An 18,869-nucleotide genomic window follows, 5' to 3' on the forward strand; every position below is an offset into this window, starting at 1 on the left:
TGTTTAAAGGAGGAGGCCTGAAATGAAATTCTAAAAATCTTAAATTCTGTTTTGATGAAGAAAGAAACTCAGATACATCTTGGATGGCCTGAGGGTGAGTAAATTATCAGCAAATTTAAATTTTTGGGTGAACTATTCCTTGAACGCAGTTTCGGTCATACACATTTATGTATATCGGCAACAATTTGATGCATTTTGTAAATTTTTAAATCGTGAAAATAGCTTGTGTTTAACCAAAATTCCATTATCGTCAGCAGGCTAACTGAGTAGTATTATGCTGTCATAATAAAAGTTCCTCAAAAATATGTATGAATGAACCTGGCCTCATCCATGTTTCCTATTCTTTCTGACAACAAAGCACTTGAACGCAAAATACTCGTAATTACCACTTTAGAATTGGTGAGTAGGATAATTCCGATAGCACATAAAGGCAGCATTAAGCACAACGTGAATATTTAAAAATCAACAGAAGTATAAATTTTGAAACCACCCTTTATGGGATTCGAACACCCAAACTTTGAGGTTGTAGTCCAGAGATTTACACACTGTGCCACTCTGTTGACTTGGTTTAATGAGTGCAATGAAATATGCCAGGTTAAGAGTAACACAAACACATTGCATGCTAAGCTAAAAGAGCCTACAGTTGACATGATAACCAATTAGCCAAAAACAGTTAGTTTCCTCAAAATAACGCAGAAGTTACAATGCCAAATATTATAACTGGGGTATTGTTGGAATCAGCATAAACCAAGGAACATAAAAAGAGGTGTAGGTGGCACTGTCACTTAACTTGGAAGGTACCCTCAGATCATGGTCAAAATGAAGCATTTCAAGTATCATTTTGATAAAACAGAGCATTGCCGAGACACCCTCACTTTCTGTTTTGCATCGACACCATTCACATTGGCGTAAATTTTCAACCAAGGTGAAAATCAAAATTCAGTCATACAAATAAAAAATCTGTAATTTCTATACAACTTGGTCTGAAGATCATCTGAGCCAATTTTGCTGCAAATTGAACAACATGTTTAGGAGAAATAGCGATAAAATGAGTAATGTCACAATCCAATGTAGCGGTCACAGTAATAGGTTTTAATGTAAGGGGTACATTACAAAGAACATAACACATTTTGTTTCAAGACCCAATGCTTCTAAAGTTCTAAAATTATTAGATAAAACTGAACCTTTCAACTGGTGTTCAGCCTAGACACCTAGACAATAGACACCTGAGTCTATTCCACGGGAAACTACTGATGATTCGATTTCAAATAAATAATGCAATAAAATGCTCTACAGAATGGAAATGTTCCTCCTCATAATACCACCTGTCTCTGATTACCAATAGCAATTCATAGCAATTGCAATCATGGTTCATGGCCGTGGCATAAACTACAGAATTTTGGCTATAAAAAAAATAAAATAAAAAAACTTCGATATCAGTTTTGCATTATTGATCATGCCAGAAACAGTACTTCCATTCTACCAAACGATGACAAAAATAAAAACAAAACAACAACAACAACTGCACAATTACAAGGATTTAATTGTACCCTCAAATAACCTTCCTGATCTACCAGTGTAGTTCTCTTGTACCTTGTCTCATTTGGTCACCATTGCTGTACAAATAAAGTGCAATCAATGTCTTACGTTTAATTTACCTCCTAACAAGGAAGCAAATGAGGTGTTTAAACATAAGCATAAGTTAGTGGATCATAAAGCAAATTGGATTAGGGTAAAAAGCACTGTTAATTGCAAGCGTTCGTTAATGATCAGATGAAGTTACACGTATCATGCTTTTTTGCTGTAATGAGGTGTATAAATATAGCTGCACTCTCTTTTATGAAAAAAGTGTGAGTACATTGCAAAATCATTTCTTAATCAGTGTTTTTGTTTTTCCAGTAATAATAGTAAATTTTTGCTTTTTTGAAAAAAAAAAAAAAGAATTATTTTTTGTGGTAATCAACATTATGCCAAAAAGGCTGTTGTTTAAGCTTAATTTGTATTGATCCCATTATATTCCTTTAAACAAGATACATTTACTTCAGAAGCAAAATTGCATAAAACATTGACCATGTTAACATGCACTCAAGAAACTATTTATTCCTGGGTTTTTGAAGAAAATGGCATTCTGAAACGTCATGTAAATGAGAATGTCAGTTTCCTTTTAGTGAAAGCGGCTTAACACACCCACGTTTCTACCAGAGAACACTGCTTATGAGGCCATGTAAACACATAAGCGGCGTTCTAACAGGTTTTTGAGGAGTGCGCATGTGCGTGAACAGACTGGATAACAAACGTCATAGGATGGAGCCCAACAACAAGTCAACACAGTGGAAAGAATTCAACATTTCTGGGAGTACATTAGTAAAAGCACAAACACTATAAACTATACCCATTTATAAACACCAATTTAAAATATTGACTGTCTCTTATGTTCACGTATATGTGCATGTACATTGGGGGAATCCTGGAGTTTTGTGTAAGAAGGAAACCCCACTGTTGCAGCGCAATTCTGCTGCAGGTTGCGACAGAAAGTTAATGAAACAAACACAGCAACAACTCTGGAATATCTGCAAATTAAGCAAAACAAAAGAAAAGAAAACAGTGCATGTATACGGGAGCAAAGAGAAAGCGGTAACATAGTCCATGTAAACGCATCAACCGATTTGAGCCTTAAGCAGCTTTCTCACAATAAACTGCTTTCTGGTGTCCATGTAAACATAGTCATTATGACTTGTTTTCAAATAACCAATACCTTAATATCCTATTGGTAAATAGTCGGATTTGTGCTTAAAACAGCTATTTACCAATTGTTTAAATATTTTTAATGGAAAACAAAACAAAAATAGTGATTATGACAAATTTTTTTTTTTTTTTTTTTTTTTTTTGTCAATATAATATAAGCGTAGCATTGATATTTTTTGATTAGATGAACTGTCACACTGTTAACACAAAATTCAAATTAGGCAATGCATTTTTGTGCAAGTAATATTAGAGGAGCCATTAGCAGACTAAACTGCACCAAACACCTTCATGAAAATCTGTACTTAATCATTATATGAAGATTTCCCCACAAATTCAGTAGCACATACATATGGATTTATTCTTTATGGATATCTAAAGTAGTTCCCAATCACAAACCCTGATTTCTCTGAATAGACATCAGCTTTTGAACTGTTGAAGCTGTTGAAATTGTAAATTGTAATGAAATTGTAGCCTGCATTTTGCATTTTAAAAAGAAGTTTCAAGGGCAGAAAATTCGCTTTACATCTGCATTAATTTCGAGGATACTAAGAAAGTCTTCTGTCGGCAATGTGAAGAACTGTATAATCAATTTTATTGAATTGAGTTAATTGCAGACAATGCGCAATGGAATAATATCACCCTGTAACTCAAACGTGCATTTTCTTGAATTTTCACGCCTCCACACAATCTGTAACTAACACACATCTCAAATCAAAAGCATAAGTTAGGCTTTGCATCAGGTTAGCGGTGTCATTGGGTGTTTAGTGCACCTGTGTAACTCTGAGAACCTCTGTTCTTGCGGCTTCATGAATACGAAAGCAGTTGTGGCAGTGTAGGAGGGGGCAGCACTGCATGCCCCCAGACAGAGATAGATGCCGACAGCCATGAGACTATTTGCGGTAATGATTATTTTTTTTATTTTTTTCAGCAGTGACCGTACAATATGCAGGATTCCTTTTTTTCTTGCTGGAGGGGATTGTTTGTGCAAAACTAGCCTAATTTGCTCAGATTTGCTTTGTGCTGATATTAGCGGGATTATTCACAGTGCAGCTACGTTATCTCCAGCTCGTGTTAGCCTCTGCTTTTTGCATGTATTTATTTAGCTTCAGATTGGTTAAATCTGACAAAACCTCCCTTTGGGGACATGCGGGGTAGTTCTCAATTGGAAAATTAATTCATAAATAAAGCAAATACTGTTTTTTGAAGACCCCTGGAAATCAATTGATGGTCACAGTTTTCTTTCCTGTGTTGCTGTATTTCCACCCTTATCTAACAAAAATTACTCGACTTGGCTACAATTTTGCAAAGGGATATTATGCGGTTCATTTTACGTATCACAGCAGTTTCGAGGTGAAATGTCCACAGTGTGGCGCTAAAAGCGAGTTTAATGTTCTCCCAAACAGATGAGGTTTTTAAGGTTATTGCTTTTTTAAAGTTTTAAATCAACGAAACCTACTTCCCTACCATAAACCTTAAGCCTAAAACTAACCAATAGTGTCACAAAAAGGTAAAAGGTAATGTGAGATAAAAAAACACAATTGGTGAAGCAACCACGGCATTTTGTTGTGCTTCTTTGACACTTCTGGCTTACGTGTCGACTTGCAAAGAACCGTGGAATGAGTCTTGAAAAGCATGCATCTCTCGTGTGATATGCATTTGTTCATGACATTTATTGGATTATAACACCATAAAGCTATGGTTTATTAAGCTGAACTATTGTCATTAAGCTATTCATTTTCATTTATCTTGACAATACATTTTTCTTGTATTTATTTTTCTTTTGATTTTACTTGGTGAATTTATCATCAGTCTCCGTGCCTCCCCTGACATGCTCCCCGGGGGGGGGGGTGCCTCCCAGTTTGAAAACCGTGGGTTTACCACATCAAAATAAAGCTGATGGAAATGCAAATTATCGTAAAAAGTGGCGACATATTATTTTTTCTTTTAATTTTAGTGCATAAATCCTATGTCGACATGTCAAATGTCATGAAAAACTAGTGTGGAAACACAAAATTAAATTTAAGCAAAGAAAAATCAAGAAAAATGACATTTAAGCAAAAAAAAAAGATAGTGTCACATGACAGAATTCACATCACATGTGTCCTCACAACAAACAGCATAGCAGAGAGGAACACTTGGAGTGATGAAGAGACTCGAGTTTTCCTCAGTTTATTTAAAGACAATGACATTACCTTTACTCTTCATGTAAGTTTTTCCAGACTTTTTATGGACTGCATGTTTGTGCACCGCAAAAGATCACGGCATCTTTTACCAAAACGACCAGTAAAAATAACCCCAAATTATATTAATCCCATGTGAATGACATGCTGTAAAAAAATAAATATAAAAAATACTGTGAATCTGTCCAGCCTATAAGCCCATTATTTATGGTTGTTTAAGTTATCCGAGTGTCTGAAGTGGATGTTGGCCAATGAAGAGACACCAGAAAAAATAACACGCTTTCTTTTTTATTGTGCTGCAATAACACACAGCAGTTTTCAGAACAGAAAAACAAAAAGAGAAATAAAATTCAGCGCCAAGGGGATTAAACAAAAGTGCCAAAATAATTCATATACAGATTAATAATAGACATAATAGAGAAAAGGTATATGGAGAAAGCAAAGAAAGTATAACAAATGTATAGAGACAGATAAATAAATTCATAAATAACAGAGCTATGGGGTCATATTATACCAAACGTTATATAAAGATACCGAAATTCGTTCACACATTCCAAATTTTTTTTTTTTTTTGGTTTTTTTGTGGAAGAGGTGGACATTTTTTATGTAAATTCCAACATCTCTTTGAAAAAATTACTGCAGAGAATGCTGGCTGTTGCGTATGGACTACTGCATGTTTGTCTTAAGCATTTCATGCTTATTTACCCATGTAAAAGAAAAAGAAGTGAGCGTGATTTCTTTTGGTTGGAAAAAGTAGCCTACGCAAGCAAAAAATTGTGTGATTTGAGCAGAGTGAAGAGGAGTGTTGACGTTTTATGTGTTGTTTGGACACCACAGCATCGCATTTTGCAACATATTTCTGGAGGGACAAATAAAATGTCAAAATGTGAACGGACTGTCCATATTTTTAATTCAAGAGTGTAATATAGGATTACAGGCTTGCTATAATGCCACCTGTTCTGTTGTATTTTGCCAAATTGAGTTCAATCAGTTTCTTCTAATAAACTAAGATACAGACAAGCTAATCCATTTTGACATCATTTTTTGATTCTTATGATTGCAATTATGTGAAATTAAAATAACAGTAAGCTGGCCAGTTTCAATAAATTACCTCAATACTATCTCCATTTTACACAAATGTGGGGACATCTTGGATTCGAAAGGTACAAAGTTTGCGATATACACAAAATTCTGTATGGACAAAGTGTTTGTTTTTCTTAAGAATGACATCATCACACACACCATTTTATCGGTAAAAGCATTTTCACTTTGTCAATAACAGAACAGCTCAAAAAGTGGATGGAAACTTAGTTCACTCGCCCTGCGAAGGCTTCGGCTGTTGATCCAGGGCAAGCACGTGGTCCGGACGGACAACACGCGATGGTAGCGTACATTAGCCGCCAAGGCGGCTTGCGCTCGTGTCACATGTCGCAATTCGCCCGCTGCCTCCTCCTCTGGAGTCAGCAGCGACTCAAATCGTTGCGAGCCACACACATCCCGGGCGACCTCGACATTGTGACAGGTCACACTCAGGGGAGAGTGGAGACTCCACCCCCAGGTGGTCCAGCTGGTTTGGAGTCGATTCGGTCAAGCGCAGGTAGGCCTGTTTGCTTCCCGGAAATCCTCCCACTGCCCGATCTGGTATGCCTTGACCGAGGTTTCCCTTGGCACAGACATGCTAGCACTCAGCTGGCCTTGGGGGCCATGCTAGTATGCGTTCCCCCCAGTGAGCCTACTTACACAGACCCTGTGCAAGGGTAGGTGCTCCACATGTGCTGGTTGCCGGTTTTAAACCCCGTGTGATGTCTTCCACGAGACAGAAGATTTCCCCATTGGTAAACCCGCATCTTCCTTGGGTATAGTTCCCCTCTGCCACCGGTCGCCGTGTTTGTAGAGCTCCGTCCCCTCTGGGTAGGACCTACCACGGGACTTCTCCACATGACATACTTCCGACAAAACTCGGTAAGACCATGTAATGTATTTTCACTCAAATACCCCCCTCCCCCACCTCCGGGTGGAGTGTGGTCTCCGTAGTGTCTTCCCCTTGGGAATGACACACCCCCGACGCGGACACTTATGGCCCATAGCTGAACAATTTCCATTCTTCTTTGGGGAGAAAAGAAGAAGAGAAGAGGCCACAGCTGGGATGGCCTGTCCCCATTTTGGGCAGTTGACTTGTCCCCGAGGTGCGGGGGACAGTACGACGTACGTAGGGGTGTTGGGGGAAGTTACGTGACGGCCAGGTGCGCTGGCTACGAGGCACACAATGGTTTGCCCGTCTCACACAGCCAGTTCACGTAACACAGTTCAGCTAGTTGTGGCATTTCGTATTGGGACCCCAAGTGTCACTACATCAACACTACGTCGAATGAGTGACAGATAGGGAACGTCCTGGTTACTTTCGTAACCTCCGATCCCTGATGGAGGGAACAAGATGTTGTGTCTCTCCTGCCACAACATTGAACTACCCGCTGAAATGGCCGGGACCCCGTCTCGAATGGAGAATGAGTGGTTGCGAGCCAGCTCCTTTTATACCCGCATGTCTGGGGGAGTGGCATGCAAATTCCACTTAACAATTCCCATTGGCCTTTTCTCAAAGTTCAGAGGTGTCTGGGGCTCCCAAGAGTGACCCCTAGTGTCACTGCATCGACACATTGTCTCATTCCCTCCATCAGGGAACGGAGGTTACGAAAGTAACCAGGACGTTAATGTTTAGGAGTATACTAGCATACAGAAAAGACATAAATTACGAGCCACAAAACTCCAAATTTGATTTTACGGGTCTTTAAAGTTCTAAAAATGCATAAAGGTTTTTTGAAGGGAATACTAAGTTTTGGTTAGGGTTAAACTATAGATTGTTTATGATTATACTGTATATTTAACTAGGCCTAGAATAAAATCACAGATGATACAAGCAGAAGTCATTACGGGGGCAGTTTTTGCTCCAAAATTTTGCATTTTGGGGGTAGTTTTGTCCATTTCGCTGGAATTTTTGCCCAGAGCCCCCGTTTATTTCTGCTCCTGGTCTGTAGTCATTACGAGCAATATACTTTAAGTCTATGTTATGTTATGTTATGTCCCCATTTAGATAGCTAAGTAAATGTCTCTCTCTCTCTCTCTCTCTCTCTCTCTCTCTCTGTGTGTGTGTGTGTGTGTGTGTGTGTGTGTGTACCTTAATTAATTGTAAGCATTTTTCATTGCCAATATCCCTGGAGGCAGATAGAATACTCTGGGCTGAAACAGATTCATTGATTGACAATCAACTCAATTGGTCCCACTGCAGAATTAAACAAATTAGCTTGCAGGGTAATATTGAGCCCAAACTCTTTTCACAAATGCTATTTTATACTTCGATTGGTTAGCAACCAAATTGTCCCACTTGTGACTGATATAAAAACACAGAAGTTATAAAAGCAAATTTGGAATGACAAAGCATTAAAAAAAAAAAAACATTTTGTAGCAAAAGTCAGTTGAAATTGCAGTCATTTATTCAACATTCATCCTAAAAGTAATTTAGCTCAACAAAGTTAAGCAATAACAATCCATCCCCTCCAAATGCATTTTGATGTATTGAACAAGGATAGAAAACAGTGCAATCTTTCACAGTCTTTAATAATGTTACTAAAACAGTGTTATCAGTTTGCAATTCATGCAATGGTAAGTTCAGCTTTTTCCTTTGTTCAACATTTTCTTTTCCGAAATTGAATTGAGAAGCAAACTCCTTTCATGAAATTGCCCTTTGTCTGATGTTAATGGATTCAGAGTGTATGCAAGAGCCTAGCTACTCATGAACACAACCACCAATCTATTGGCATAAAAACAGAGGAACCAATCAACTAATGCTTCTGGATGAGCTAAGACCAGGGCTGCTAATGCAGTCAGATGAGCCATTGCGATAGGGATGGGTGAAACAGGTAAGTGAAACACAATTTGACTACATAAATTTCATCTTTTCTAGGTGGGAAAGTGGAGTGCATCTGGAGGGCTCAACATCACGGAGGTTTCCCGGCAGAATGGCATGAACATCACAGACTCACTTTCAAACCGCTCACTGGTCATCACCACTATCCTGGTAAGGTCATTGCAAAGGACAATGCTCTTTCTAGGGGAATTCACTAAGACAGAATTGAGCTATTTATATACGCACTGTCTGCATTGTGCTAGCACTGATTCACCAAATGAATTATGTAAATTGGGTAACTTCGTAAACACACCCAAACATTTAGTGCTGAGCATAATTTGCATGGCGCAATTCCAGATCTTTCAGGTTATGGGTGCTACAGTAGGTTGTGGAGGATGCAGCAGACTTCAACGATCTAGTATACTTAACTCGTACTGTCCACCACTGCGATCTAGGATGTCGATTCTTTAAAATGCTAAAAATGTGCTAAACTACACTGCATGACTGTATATATGCAAGGTTATAACGATCTTTTCCATCATACATCCATTTTTGCTGCCATGATCAATAAAAAATTTACACAAACTGTTACAAAAAATCAAAACTAGCCGCAAACTTGTGGCAAATTTGCCACTCATTTTTTTCATATGCAAATGAGCTTTTGATTCACCACAAATGTTTGCCAGAAGTTTGCAGCTCTTTGTGGGTAGTGGTATACCCCCGGCAAACCTTTGGCAACAATGGACAATTTGCTGCAAGTTTGCCGCAAAGCTCATTTGCATGTGAAAATAATCAGTGTCAAATTTGTGGCAAGTTTGTGGCAAATTTGCCATGATCTCTTGATTTTCGTAAGGGAATATCTCTTTTAAAATTGGGCTTGCATTCCGTGAGCTGTAATAGTGCAACATTAATAGTGCCAGGTAAATAGTGCTGACTAATAAATATGATACATCTTTAATAAGCCCAATTTACTTAGAAAGGAGGTGTGTTTGCACTTAAAAGAATGACAATTAATTTAAATACGGTACAGCGTTCTTTCGATGTAAATACCACACATTAAAGTGAATGCAGCTGTTAAGTGACTTCACCCCTCTGTCTTTTGCTTTCTCTCTTTCAAATTCACTCTTTCTGTCTTACTCCACATTTCACTCTCTTTTCTCCTTTCTGATCCTTCTTTCAGGTCAGTGTTCAAGTTGCTTTTCAAGTAATGAAACTTACTTGCTCTAGATTCTCATTTCCTCTCACAGAAATGCCAAGTAGTGCAGTCCCTTGCAGTGTTTCGGTCCTTGAAATAAATTGACCTGGCTGAATCAACAACACAAGATGTCTTTCCCTGTTTCAAACTAAGTTTGAGCCTCAACCATCTCCCCTGGTTTGTGTTGACTTCTGTAGAAAGCAAAATTGAAAAAAGTACCAGCTGGGACCACAAATATCTAGATTTTTTTTCAGCCTTTTGATAATATTCAGTATACAGTGTATATTGATATTGATACATTTGCTCTGAAATCGCTTAAAACTTTAAATTTTGCACACAATCAGAGGTACCCTCCATCATAATTTTCTTTAATGGCCACATTAAAAGCACATTAAAATCATCACAATATTCACAATGTTGTTTTATTTTATATTGCCAGTAAGATAATTGCAAGAAAATAATGTATATTTGACCTATCACCAAGCCCTTGTTCCAGCACTCAACTGTGTTTAAAAAAAAATTAAAAAAAAAAAATTACTTTGACTTGTACTACTTGGCTTTGCACAGGGTTAATGAACTGCAAACATTTTAGTTTGGGTATGCCATTTCTTGGGTTTGGGAGGGTGCAGGTTAACATGTTAAATAATTCAGTTAACCCATTGGATATTGCCACTGACACATTCCAATAGAGCGCAACAGTGCCCGCCCATTGTTTCAGTATTTTTCCCATTGGGATTTCATAAAATCAGTCATAAAAGAGTTTTAAGCCATGGACCAAAACCAACCAGCTCTGAGGTGAATCACATCAAGGATTTGAAAGAAAAAAGTATTTGAAAATCTTAAAAAAAAAAAAAAAAAAAAAGACAAAGGTACAAGAACTTGTACTTAATGTCTTCAATGTAGGGTTGTGTGGTATACCCTTAATAATAAAATATTTACCAAACAATTTAAAATGGTATGATATCATCTTGTTGCTAACTCTGGTACCATACTACAGTATGTTGCTATTTGCTAAATTTTATGGAATGATTTTTGAGTTGAAATCAGTGACAATTTGACAATGGACCCTTGTCACACTTCCGCATTTGCAAAGAGGAAGTCGTCATAGTTGGGTAAATGCAACTATGGCCACTGCCAAGGTGTATGTGTTTTCACAGTTCTTAAAAGTTTTGCCAGCATTAACGTTTGGAGACATTGACCGCATCATCAAAATTAATTCATCAATGGTTAAATCAAAACTCAACAAAGGCTACAAGTTGTTTTTTCTGAGGGTATTCTGCACGAATACGAAGGTAAGTTATAAAAATGAATAACTGTTGAGAGGTTGTGAGTTAAATCAGTATGCACAAAATTGTTTATTAAAGGAGCAATCTCCAAATATGTCACCATAAATTGCAAAAAAAAAAAAAAAAAAAAAAAAAAAGGTGTACAGTTAAGAAATCTGTGAGTAGTAGTTGGTGAAACTAATACCTGATTGGGGGCAATGCAGGATGTGAAGGAGTTACAAAAAATTTAGATTTCTGGCAAACTAGCCTCAAACTTGCCACAATTTTGCAGCAAATTTGCCATTCACTGTTTTCACATGCAAATGAGCTTGTGATTGGCTGCAAATGTTTGCCAGAAGTTTGCAGTTCTTCGCCATTGGTGAACCTGTAGTAGACCTTTTGGCAACAATTGACAATTTGCCACAAAGCTAATTTGCATGTGAAAAAGTTCAGTAGCGAATTTACAGCAAATTTGCAATGAACTCTCGATTTTGTAAGGGTGGAGAGACCTATGTTCTGCTTCAACCCAGTCAAACACACACTCCCATGTTGGTTGTGATGTGTAATCATTCCACTGAAACTGTGACTGTACAGCTCAGTTCCCTATCTGTCACTCACTCGATGTTGTGTCGATGTAGTGACACTAGGGGTCACTCTTGGGAGCCCAAGACACCCCTGGTCTTTGATAAAAGGCCAATGAAAATTGGCGAGTGATATTTGCATGCCACTCCCCTGGACAAAGGGTATAAAAGGAGCTGGTATGCAACCACTCATTCAGATTTTCTCTTCGGAGCCAAACGGTCATGCTCATTGAGCTGAATTCTACTGTTCAATCACCTCTGCTGGACCTGACGGCGCATTTCAGTGGCTTCTCCCTCCTCTGCACTGGTGCACTGCAGAGAACGCCCGCAGTTCCCGTGCTCTCACTACCCTCGATGACGGGGCAGTCAGGGGCTATACGCCGATTCCCCTGGTGGATAAGGCGCTCGCGGTGCACCTATGCCCGCAGAGCGCCGCCACCTGGCGCGGAAGCCCTAAGCTCCCGTCCAAGCCCTGTAGGCTCACGTCGTCCCTGACGGCTAAAGCCTACAGTGCTGCTGGACAAGCCGCCTCTGCCCTGCATGCCATGGCTCTCCTGCAGGTCCACCAAGCCAAGGCGTTGAAAGAACTGCACGAGGGTAGTTCTGCCCCAGATTTGATGCAGGAACTGCGCTTGGCGACCAACCTCGCTCTCCGAGCGACGAAGGTCACGGCACGGTCTCTCGGGCGGACGATGGCCACATTAGTGGTCCAGGAGTGCCACCTTTGGCTCAACCTGGTCGAGATGGGTGAGGCCAACAAGACATGGTTTCTTGCTGCCCCCATTTCCCAGGCTGGCCTATTTGGCGACACCGTCGAGGACTTTGCCCAGAAGTTCTTGGTGGTGAAGCAGCAGACGGAGGCAATCCGGCACATCCTGCCCCGGTGCGGCTCAAAATCCCTCACCTCGTCTGCTCATCGACAAGTGCGTCCCCCTGCGATGACTGCACTGGCTCTGCTGCAGCCCGGCCCTTCGGCCCGGTCCCGGCGTGGAGCCAACTGCAGGAAGCAGATGGCACCCGTCTCACAGTCGGCGCCTAAGAACCCACGGAGGGTGTCAAAGCGCCCCTAAGACGGGCGACCCAGGGATAAGGGAACCCACTCACCTGGAGCTGGTAAGAAGACCGCTCCATCCCCCGGTAGATCGCCGGGCGGAAAAATCTTTTGTTGCCTTTTTGCTTGATTTCACCGCATGCACAAGTGGCTGTGGTACCCAACAGTTCAGCAAAAGAACGGCTTCCTTCCTCCCTGGGTCACATACCCAGTGTGCACGGTCGTCATCACGACTACCGTCCACGGGTTTTTTCTTGCAGGATTGGCGCTCCACCGGTGGTCTTTCCGCCCCTGAGTGCCCAGCTGTGGCGCACAGCTGCCCCCGATGTGACAGTCTCCACGGGTTACGAGGACAGGCCTCTTCCTCCCCCATCCCAGGCTGTTCCGGGGGTGGTCACAAGGAGCCAGGTAAGTGCTTCGATGTCCCTAGACTCAGCACGGCCACGACGTGGTGTGGCACCTCGAGCTCCGCCCTGCCGCGAGGCCCCACCTGCCGGTACATCTGACGATGTTGTCCCCTTGGTCCCCCTTGCGCGGAACTTGGACGCATGGCTTGCACTTTCCAATCCGTTGTGATGGCTGATCCGGACCGTCTGACTCGGCTACGCGATTCAGTTCGCCAGGCACCCGCCCAGGTTCAGCGGTATTCATTTCACCTTGGTCAAGAGCGAAAACGTTTCTAACTTACACGCGGAGATCGCTACCCTCCTACAGAAGGGCGCGATAGAATCTGTCCCTCCAGTCGAGATGAAGAAGGGGTTTTACAGACTCTACTTCATCATACCGAAAAAAGGCGGTGGGTTGCGGCCAATCTTGGACCTGTGAGTACTGAACAAGGCCTTACACAGACTCCCGTTCAAGATGCTGACACAAAAACGCATTCTGGTGAGTGTCCGGCGTAAAGATTGGCTCGTGGTGGTAGACCTGAAGGATGTGTACTTCCACGTCTCAATTCTTCCTCGACACAGACCCTTCCTGTGGTTTGCATTCGAGGGTCAGGCGTATCAGTACAAAGTCCTCCCTTTCAGCCTGTCCCTGTCTCCTCGCATCTTCACGATGGTCACAGAGGCTGCCCTTGCCCCGTTAAGGGAGGTGGGCATTCGTATTCTCAACTATCTCGATGACTGGCTATTCTTAGCTCACTCTCGAGACATGTTGTGCACACACAGGGACCTGGTGCTCTCACAACTCAGCCGACAAGGGCTTCGGGTCAACTGGGAAAAGAGCAAGCTCCTCCCGGTTCAGAGTATCTCTTTTATCGGTTTGGAGTTGGACTCAGTCTCCTTGACGGCGCGCCTTACGAACGAGCACGTCCAGTCAGTGCTGGCCTGTTTGAAGGCGGTCAAAAGGGGAACAGCGGTTCCACTGAAACTTTTGGGGCATATGGCATCCTCGGCGGTGGCCACCCCACTCGGGTTGATGCATATGAGGCCGCTTCAGCATTGGCTCCAGACTCGAGTCCCGAGATGGGCATGGCGCCATGGGACACATTGCATGGTCATCACGCCGGTCTGTCACAGTCTTTTCAGCCCTTGGACCGACCTCTCATTTCTATAGGCGGGTGTTCCTCTAGAACTGGTCTCCAGTCACGACAGACGCCTCTAAAATGGGCTGGGGCGCTGTTTTCTACCGGCACGCAGCCACTGGCCCCTGGATGGGTCCGCATCTGCATTGGCACATCAACTGCCTCGAGTTGTTGGCAATTCTGCTTGCCCTGCGGAGGTTCTGCTGTTGATCCAGGGCAAGCACGCGTTAGTTCAGACAGACAACATGGCAACAGTAGCACATGTCAACCGCCAAGGCAGTCTGCGCTCTCGTTGTATGTCACAACTCGCCTGCCGTCTCCTCGTCAGCAGCACTTCAAGTCGCTGCGAGCCACTCACATCCCGGGCAACCTCAACACTACAGCGGACACTCTGTCATGGCAGGTTACCCTCAGGGGAGAGTGGAGACTCCACCCTAAGGTGGTCCAGCTGATTTGGAGTCGATTCGGACGGGCACAGGTGGGTCTGTTCGCCTCCCAAGAATCCTTCCACTGCCCGCTCTGGTATGACCTCACCGAGGCTCCCCTCAGCATAGACATGCTGCGGTGGTAGACACAATCACTCAGGCTAAGACCCCCTCTACGAGGCGCCTGTATGCCTTTTAAGTGGCGTCTGTTCGCTAAGTGGTGTTTTCCCGACGGGATGACCCCCAGAGATGCGCAGTCGGATCAGTGCTTTCCTTCCTGCAGGAGAGGTTGGAAGGGAGGCTGTCCCCTTCCACCTTGAAGGTGTACGCTGCCGCCATAGCAGCACACCACGACGCAGTCGATGGTAAGTCCTTAGGGAAGCACGACCTGATCATCAGGTTCCTAAGAGGCGCCAGGAGGCTGAATCCCTCCAGACCGCGCCTCATTCCCTCATGGGACCTCTCTGTAGTTCTTCAGGGTCTACAGAGAGCCCCCTTTGAGCCTTTGCAGTCAGCCGAGCTTAAGGTACTCTCCTTGCAGACTGCCCTCCTGACTGCACTCACTTCCATCAAGAAGGTAGGAGATCTGCAAGAGTTCTCTGTCAGCGAAACGTGCCTGGAGTTCAGTCTGGGTTACTCTCACATGATCCTGAGACCCTGACTGGGCTATGTGCCCAAGGTTCCCACCACCCCTTTTAGGGACCAGGTGGTGAACCTGCAAGCGCTGCCCCAGGAGGAGGCAGACCCAGCCCCGTCGTTGCTGTGTCCGGTGCGCGCTTTACGCATCTATTTGGATCGCACACAGAGCTTTAGAATCTCTGAGCAGCACTTTGTCTGCTTTGGTGCACAGCGGAAAGGAAGCACTGTCTCCAAGCAGAGGATCGCCCACTGGCTCATTGACGCCATAACTATGGCATATCACGCCCAGGACATGCCGCCCTCAGTAGGGCTATGAGCCCATTCTACCAGGGGTGTAGTGGCTTCCTGGGCCCTGGCCAGGGGTGCTTCTCTAACAGACATTTGCAGAGCAGCGGGCTGGGCAACACCCAACACCTTTGCAAGGTTCTACAACCTCCGTGTGGAACCGGTTTCGTCCCAGGTAGTGGCACGCAACACAAGCGTATAAGCCCGGGATAGCCGGCTGGGTGTATTGCTTGCACATAGCGCCTTCCACCCTCTTTTGAGCTGAAGACATGCGCCATTAATTCTCAGTGTTCACAAGTTTGTTCCCTGGTTGAGTTCCTCCGAGCCCTGTGGCAGTCGAATTTTCGGAGAGATTCGCTGCCGGCCCAGTACACATGCTAACTAAGAGTCCTGTTCTGGGATAGGTGCTCCGCATGTGGCGGTTCCCTTTAAAGTAACCCCATGCGATGTATATCTTCCGCTAATTCATTTCCCTGTTGGCAAACTGCGTCTTCCTTGGGCAGAGCCCCTCTGCCCCAGTCTCCATGTTTGTAGTAACTCCTCCCCCATTGGGTAGGATCTACCTTGAAGACTCTCCACATGGTTGGAAAGACCATGTGACGTATTCTTCCACTTAAATATCCCCCCCTCTCTTTGGGCGAGGTGTGGTCTCCGCGGTGTCTTCCCCTTGGCAGGGACACCCCCCGACTAGACCATTGGCCTCTTATCAAAGACCTGAGGTGTCTTGGGCTCCCAAGAGTGACCCCTAGTGTCACTACATCGACACAACGTCTCGTTCCCTCCATCAGGGAATGGAGGTTACACAAGTAACCATGACGTTTTCAAAGCATTTCACAATTCCACATTTGAGTGACTGCTGTAAGTCCACATCTTGAAAATAATGTCCACAGACGAAAGTGCTTCCTCGTTTAATAACAAAGTTATCTCCTTCACATTTAACTGCCTGAACCCACCAAACTCATACAATGTTCAGCAACTTTTGGAAATTCATGGAAAGACACATCCGGACATTTTTTTTTAGAATGTGCGTAAATAGAAATACAGTGTAGTGGCACTGGTTATTACTGTTCTTCCCAATCGCCACCGTAGTTTATACCCAACTATGATGATTTCTGCTTCGTGATCGTGGAAGTGTGAAAAGGGTCCATTAATCAAATTCAAATCTCGAAATGGCAAAGTGTGATCACGAAACAGCAAAAGGATGTCATTTAATTAAATAATATACAGCCTGCGTGCACTGCATGCTTTAGAATGGACGAGAGGTGCCGCTGTGCTCTCTGTCATCTACTCCACACACACACACACACATACCCACACACACAGAGAGATTGCATGTGATCCTCATAGCGTTTGTTTTTACAGGATGAGTGGCTGTAAACTTCTTCTGTACAGCTCTGAGATTTCAACTTGCGAGTATTTCATTATTTCATTTGAAATGAGGAGCTTGTTTAAAACAACTGTCAAAAACCATAAGAACACAAGGTCCTTTAAAATAAAAGTCTCCCAAAATAAAAACTCCATTTAAATGGATGCCATTTAAATTAAAGACATTACGACAGAAAAATATTGCTACTGTATAAAAAATAATAATATTCAAAGTAGTAGCAATAATACTACTAAAACCAATCATTTAATATTAACACATTGTATAGTAATGGTTGTATAAGTTGTATGATAATAATAATAATAATAATAATAATAATAATAATAATAAAAAGAAGAATATTCAAGCACTATCAAAAAAGCAAGTGTGGCTACTGAGCATCAACACTCCCATGTTTCACTGCCCTCATCACTTCCATCTGTTCTTCATCATCCACACCTGTATTCCGTTCCCTCATTTAGCTCCTTGTGTTTAAATACCCTCTAGTTTGTTCAGTCATTGGTCAGTCCTTGAAGTGTTACATTGTGTTGTTAGTTAGTGATGTTTGGCTTTATAGTTTGTTCCACTCTAGCAATTACTATTGTTAAGCTTTACTGTTTGTTCCACTCCAGCGTTCATTAAAAGACTTAAAGTATCCACTCCTGCATCTCCTCTCTTCCTTTCTAAGAACCCAACTTTACAATTATAAGAATAGAAACAATATATTAGTGTAGTTCTTTACCAGAGATTCTGCTAAAAAGCACAATTTTAAAAAAATTAAGTTGCAGTAATGCTTACTGGTGGCTTCTGAAGAATCATATACCATTGATTAACAACCTCAGAGCTCACAGTAGGTCTGTAGGTTTATATGTTATATTTAAAAATAAATTTGCCTATAGAGAAAATGAATGATATTTTACTTCCGGAACCAGAATGTTGTACTCTATTAAAATCCCTTACGTTTTTAGAGATTTACTATGGACACATGGTCTTAAATTATTATTGTTAGGGAGATGCATGCTGTGTGCAATCTTACTTTACCCAATGTCATTTGCCAAATAACAGCACAAATTACATGTCTTAAAATAAATGTGTGTCCCATTCAACACTGCATTCTTACAGTTGCCTCCATCAGCGCTGCATTTATGCATGTCGCAAGAAAGTTTGGGGATTTTGTTGCATTGACAACACACTCCGTGGACTTATTTTGGACAGGCATATGAGTTATCACAGGAAGAAACACTGTCATTAAATGTGGATTGAACTGCAAGGCTATAATTATGAGTGAAGGTCTTGATAGGATATAATCAGAGCTTTTCTAGCATCAACCAGTGGACTTGCACTTTGTCGGCTTAAGAAAGTAACAAAGTATTTAAGTTTTGTGTTTTTATTTTTATTTTTTTTATTTTATTTTTTACCTAGAAATTTAAATTCCATCATAATTTACTGGCCCTCATGTCATTCTAAACACGTATGACTTTCTGTCTTTTGTGGAATACAAAAAGTGTCCTGGTAATTTTTTGTCCTAGACATACAGGTTTGGAACACATGAGAGAAGTAAATCTCTTTAAACTAGTATATTGAATGTGAAGTGAGTAACTCTGTAATGAATTCTAACCCAGCCATAAGTCATAAGAATTATGACTGACAGAAATTATGGTATTCTAATATCCTAGAGGTTCACTGACAGCAACTTATTCCTCCAGCAATCAAT

The 18,869-nt window shown here is 42.1% G+C and overlaps 1 protein-coding gene across 1 annotated transcript in view; it reads left to right on the plus strand.

Annotated features, from left to right (window-relative positions):
* Nucleotides 1-18,869, plus strand: part of LOC127453868 (glutamate receptor ionotropic, kainate 3-like) — a 286,044-nt gene that overhangs the window by 167,950 nt on the left and 99,225 nt on the right. The window contains exon 9 of the mRNA XM_051720608.1: nt 8,884-8,997. Within this exon, the coding sequence (XP_051576568.1) occupies nt 8,884-8,997 (114 nt within the window). The remainder of the gene's footprint in view (nt 1-8,883; nt 8,998-18,869) is intronic.

This window comes from Myxocyprinus asiaticus, chromosome 16 (assembly GCF_019703515.2).
Source record: "Myxocyprinus asiaticus isolate MX2 ecotype Aquarium Trade chromosome 16, UBuf_Myxa_2, whole genome shotgun sequence".
NCBI lineage: Eukaryota > Metazoa > Chordata > Actinopteri > Cypriniformes > Catostomidae > Myxocyprinus > Myxocyprinus asiaticus.